At 33.6% G+C, this 6,000-nt stretch overlaps 1 protein-coding gene across 4 annotated transcripts in view; it reads left to right on the top strand.

Annotated features, from left to right (window-relative positions):
• The window catches only part of LOC110450757 (ankyrin repeat and SOCS box protein 8-like), a 6,205-nt gene extending 1,797 nt beyond the window's left edge, over window positions 1-4,408 (top strand). For all 4 annotated transcript variants that reach the window (XM_021498450.1, XM_021498449.1, XM_021498448.1 and 1 more), the window contains exons 2-3: window positions 1,657-1,906; window positions 3,610-4,408. In XM_021498450.1, the coding sequence (XP_021354125.1) occupies window positions 1,676-1,906; window positions 3,610-4,245 (867 nt within the window). In that variant the 5' untranslated portion in view covers window positions 1,657-1,675 and the 3' untranslated portion in view covers window positions 4,246-4,408. The remainder of the gene's footprint in view (window positions 1-1,656; window positions 1,907-3,609) is intronic.
• Window positions 4,409-6,000: the final 1,592 nt, after the last annotated feature.

Genomic DNA, 6,000 nt, shown 5'->3' with positions numbered 1-6,000 from the left:
AAAGTATTTTATTGACAATACATATATAATACAAACATATAAGTTAACATTAAAGAAGATATTAGAACAGTATTGACAAAAGAATAAGACAACAGGCTTTGCCTATATCAGTCTTCTTCTAATTCCGGTAGATATGTACAATGCTTAAATATATAAAATGTTGTGATTCGTTTCCTCTCACACTCATGCACACCCACACCCACACCAGCTTATGTCTAATACTCGTTATTTAAGGGATAAAACTTGCCTGAATAACAATAATTATAACAATACATGAATATTCATTTGGAAATTTATCTAGCACGTATAAATAATGAAACGTTTTGATGATTTAATATAAGAGTCAACATGTATAAGAATAAACTATATCATAAAGGATAAACTATTGCGGAGGCGCATAGTCTAGTGGTAGGACGCCGGGCTCGTGACGGAAGCAGGTTAGAGTCACAGCAAGGCAATGTGTTGTATCTTTAACTTTTAGCAAGATACTTTACTCTGCTTATTCCACTTGAGACGATCGACCTATGAGCTAGGTTGTAATAAAGCAGTTTCTATAAGAAACTCAATTTTTCTATTATTTTTAAGGTTAGGATATGGTAAAGGCGACACCCCCCCCTAAGGGAAGTTGCCTTCCCTCATGCCGACAGATCACCGACCTCTGTCAGTGAGACAAAACCTGCAAGGGTGGAACATGTAGGCGATAAACCCGTCTAATTTCTTTTTTTTGTATTCATTGTACTAAATTACCATTGGTATATATCTATGTAATGTAAAGTGCTTTAGAGTGGCTTATGTTAGCTAGATAGGGTGCTGTATCAAATGATGTAAAAAAATATTATTTACTATAGGTTGTTTTTTTCATGAAACTTATAAATATGTGAAGTATACTTTTTTTTTCTTTTTAACATAAGTGTTTGAATGAAAGGAAAAAGTAATGAAAAGAAAATGAATACTTTTAATCAGTTATTGCAAAAAGATGTCATAGTAATTTATAAAACAATGTCACTGCAATGCTATCAAAACAATTCCTTCACTGGAAGACCCATCTAACCCAATCCATATACATCAAGTCAGGTTGACAGACATGAATTAAAATCTTCAAAAGCATTTATCATAATAGTGATTTTTTTGCCTAGTTTGACAGCCAAATATGTATATACAGGATGCTATCTCTAGCCAAAAATGAAGAAAAGTAAGAAATTTATGTCTTCCCTTATTTCAATGAAAATCGCACTATGTTGTTTTAAAATAGTAATATCAAAGTTTTACTTTATACACAAACAATGGACACGATTTATATGTACAGTACATTGTTTTGGTATAAGGTTAAACTATTTCCAATACTGATGCATTTATAGTCTTCTATAAGAAATAGGTAGAAAAAACAGTGCATTATTATATTTAACTTGGAGGAACAGATTACATTGTGCATAACTATAAGGGTTTCCTAACATTTTTAGATTTTAATGTGCGTGCATCACGGTTTCCTGACTTTTTCAGATATCACTGTGCATAAGTGTTTCCTGACTTTTTCAGATTACACTGTGCATAAGGTTTTCCTGACTTTTTCAGATTACATTTCTAATTACATTGTGCGTTATGTTTTCCAGACTTTTTCAGATAACACTGTGCGTTATGTTTTCCTGCCTTTTTCAGAAGCTGTGTCCATGCAGTAATGTGGTATACCATGGCCAATGCTCAGATGTCGTACCAGCTATCAGAACGGTTAATACGAGCAATCAGTAACTGGCAGACGTTTACAACGACCCCAGACAAGGATATCGAGGATCTCATCAACCAAGGTGCAGACGTGAACAGACTCCATGGAACTCTCCTACCTCTCCACTGCGCCTGTATGGTCACTGACATGGACACCCTTAAACTGCTGCTGGAGAAAGGGGCTAGGGTAAGAGCTGAACATAAGTCAGTTTCCTCTACTGTCCACTTTATTCCGTCTTTTCGTATTGCAGAGTTATCTGCACTTGTGAGCAGGTATAGATTGTTACGTCATTTGTTTGTGAGAGGAACGTCATCAATTTTTTAGAAAACTAGTAATTTTCTCACACAAACCAATGACGTAACAAGCAATACCTGCTCACAAGAAAAGATAACTTTGCAATACGCAAAGACGAAATACTAACTATAGACATTTCATAACTGACACCACTAATAATTTTGGATATTCATCTTTTGATCTACTTGCCTCTAGTAATGCTTATCTATCTACTGATTATAATTTATTTATTCTCTCAAAAGTTCAAAATTACATTTCTGCTACTAACAGACTGGACTGTTGTCATTACCTTTTGTATTTAATTATTTATTTTTTTATGGATTATTTATTTATTCAATCAGTTTGAATAATTCAGAGCTTGTGTGAGGGTGTATGTGCGAATGCTTATTTATATATGTGTGTATGTGAGAGTGTGTGTGCGAATGCTTATTTATATATGTGTGTATGTGAGGGTGTGTGTGCGAATGCTTATTTATATATGTGTGTATGTGAGGGTGTGTGTGTATATGTATGTTATGGAGTGTGGTCTGAGTGTACAAACATATATAGGATTTGCTAAGAAAGTTTTCAAATGTCATCAAATAATGTTTCTTTTTCTTTCTTATAATTATAACTTGGTTGAATGTTCTAGCCTATATGTTTGTAAGTGTATATGAGTGTGTCTTGTTGAGCAATGTATTAAATTTGTGCTTTCTGTCCATCTATACCGGTAAGGAGAAGACTTATACAGTTATATCCATTAAAATTTGTTGAAATCTAAAACATAAAGCAGTAAACTTGTGATAAACCTATACTTAGAGTATTCATTTACATGTTAACGTTATATCTGTGAAAATGACCTTTTTTAATATATTTAGGAGACATCATTGTTAAATGTTATTGAACTCAAAATTGTCATATTTGCAAAATATGTATATATAGCTGTACATGTACAATGTACTACCGTATTTTACTGATGAACAGGCGTGCCCCATTACAGACAGTGTAAGTGCCATACTTTCAAGTTTGATACCAAAGTTTTTTCTGCTTCAATTTTTAAAACAGCCACGTGTATGTATAAACTGGGAAAATTCATAGAAATTTGAATAAATATTGTTGATTTTTTTTTAATTTTTTGACAACACAGCGGATGGTGGTATAATGAAAACATTCTGGTTTTGGTTGTAAAACAAGTTGTCTGTTGCAACACAAAAATATGGTGGATTTAATTGGTGGAAATACAAATTCAGTTTGCTTCAATAGATTATTGTCTACATGATAAGCTGTTAAAGATTGCTGACATATATATAGCAAGTATTGTAATGCTCTCTTTCTACCCAGGCGATTTTCTCTGTGAATTTCGGAAATGCTTATGATGTAAATTGGGAAAAAACATTGACTTACTGACTTGGTGTGTGTCATTAAAAAACCAACACTGCTCATTTTAGTTGTTAGATGTTACATTGTCATCCGAAAACAAGATGGAAATTTTAAAAAATTAAATAAAAAAATTGAAAATGCCCCCCAAAAAATATAAAAAAAACACCCAAAAAACCTTAATACCAATAACTGTTAGTTCTGGATGTTACACACGATAAACTGTAAACCTGTTTCAGGTTAATGACGTGGATGGTTATGAAAGAGCCGCACTACACTACGCTGCAGAGAGAGACGCCCTGAGTGTAGAGATCCTCTTACAGAATGGTGCCGATCTGAACGCCAGAGACGGCAACCTTGACACTCCTCTACATTGGGCAGCATTCAAAAACAATATAGAGTGTGTTAAACTGTTACTACAGAAAGGGGCATATGTTGATGCCCAGGACTATAATTTGGACACGCCTCTAAGCTGGGCCTCCAGAAAGGGCCATTTAGCAGTTATTGAGTTACTTTTAGAATATAACGCCTCTGTAGACCTGAAGAGCCTTCATGGACACACGCCTCTGATGCGGGCAGCTATGATACAGGCTACTGGACTAAACACAGATGCTGATGATGCATGTCTGGAACTACTTCTAAAGGCTTCCGGACAATTTGATCTACGAACAGACAATGGACAACTGCGGAGCAAGGTTGAACAGGACAATAAGCTCAGGGAGATGTTGATTCCTTTATGTGAAAATGTGCGAACATTACAGGATATATCTCGACATGCTGTACGACAGAAATTGGGATATAGATTCCTGCCCAATATTATACCCAAACTACCTATACCTCAGCAACTGCGGGAGTTTGTTTTACTGCAAAGATGAAAATTTAAACCTCAACTTGCAGAATTTTACTTTTATTTTATTTATAGCAGCTTTTTAGGTTTTAAGCTAATTGTAAAAATTGAAATGTAAACAAATTCTATACTACTGAAAAAATGGTATGCTCTAAACAATAATACATAAAGCAGAATAGATCTTCACACACTATTTTATTTACAGTTTTATATGCTCATTCAACTTTATTTTCAGTGGAGGAGGGGGGTGAATATGCATTTAGTGTATCCCATGCGTGTCCTGTCCAATCATGTCATATCACGTCTCTCATATACACCATCCTGTTGTAATATATTGCCATAACTCTTCAGACTTAATTTCGTCATATATTTTAATCAAAGTTTATACAAAAATATAAGTATGACAATACCTCATATGAGTTTGTGTTTCTGGATCCAAAGGTCGCTGTTGCTATTTATCGAAACAAAATAATGGATAAGCCACAGGGTGAAGAGGGCAATTCTCTTTTTTTTTTTTTTTAAATGTGAAAATTCAAACAACTAAAATAAGCTTTCAAATGAATTGAACATTTGGCAAAGAAGATGTGTGCATGTAACAAAAGTGATATTACATTGTAGGTCTTAGCCTTTGGTGGCAAACAGGAGAGTTCAACTGGTACAATGGGGTGCAACATTGAAAGGCTAGGGTTAACCTGTACATTTTAGTTTCTTCTTGCTCATGATCATTAAACAGATCCTTCTGCAAGATTCCTTATTTTGGCAGACACAAATTTCAGTGTATTATCAAATTTTAACTGATTAGCTCATTGATAAATTGGCACACTCACATGAAGTGCTATTGAAAACTATATACAGAAACACTAATTAGCCAGATCATAAATTAGCTTTTTAACTGAATAGATCATTGATGAATTGGCACACTCACATTAAGTTATATTGAAAACTATATTCAGAAACACTAATTAGTGAGATCATCAATTAGCTTTTTAACTGAATAGATCATTGATGAATTGGCACACTCACATTAAGTTATATTGAAAACTATATTCAGAAACACTAATTAGTGAGATCATCAATTAGCATTTTAACTGATTAGCTCATTGATGAATTGTCACACTCACATGATGTGCTAATGAAAACTATATACAGAAACACTAATTAGCGAGATCATCAATTAGCATTTAATTTGATTAGCTCATTGATGAATTGGCACACTAAGTCACATTATGTGCTATTGAAAACTATGTACAGAAACACTAATTAGTGAGATCATCAATTAGCTTTTTAACTGAATAGATCATTGATGAATTGGCACACTCATATTATGTGCTATTGAAAACTATATACAGAAACACTTATAAGCAAAATCATGAATTCGGGCAATGTTTAAAGCACGAAAAGTGCTAATATTAGAGACACTAAAATATCTACGCTTACAATATTTGGAACACATAAATTATGAAAATCGTTAGCACTAACAAAGATACAAACCCTGGAGTGCACCCTTCTACATTTTTGCCCATATACACAAAGGTATCTTCCTCACTTTGTCCAGCTGTCGTCTGTTGGTAGTAGAACTGGTTAATTATATGTATCTGAACTAAATAGGACGTGAATCATGTTATCCATTTTATCATATTTTAAATGTGCTGAAAAGCATAAATGCTTTATGCAACTTGATCAAGAAAAATAGTAAATGATGGTGACTACTTGCTGAATTTCGTTTCATTTATGTATATTGTATTTCTGTTACAATCTAATTAAAATCAGATCTGAATTCCCG

This window comes from Mizuhopecten yessoensis, unplaced genomic scaffold (assembly GCF_002113885.1).
Source record: "Mizuhopecten yessoensis strain PY_sf001 unplaced genomic scaffold, ASM211388v2 scaffold5503, whole genome shotgun sequence".
Lineage (NCBI taxonomy): Eukaryota > Metazoa > Mollusca > Bivalvia > Pectinida > Pectinidae > Mizuhopecten > Mizuhopecten yessoensis.
The sequence above is the reverse complement of the archived record's forward strand: the minus strand, read 5'-3'. Positions and strand labels throughout refer to the sequence as shown.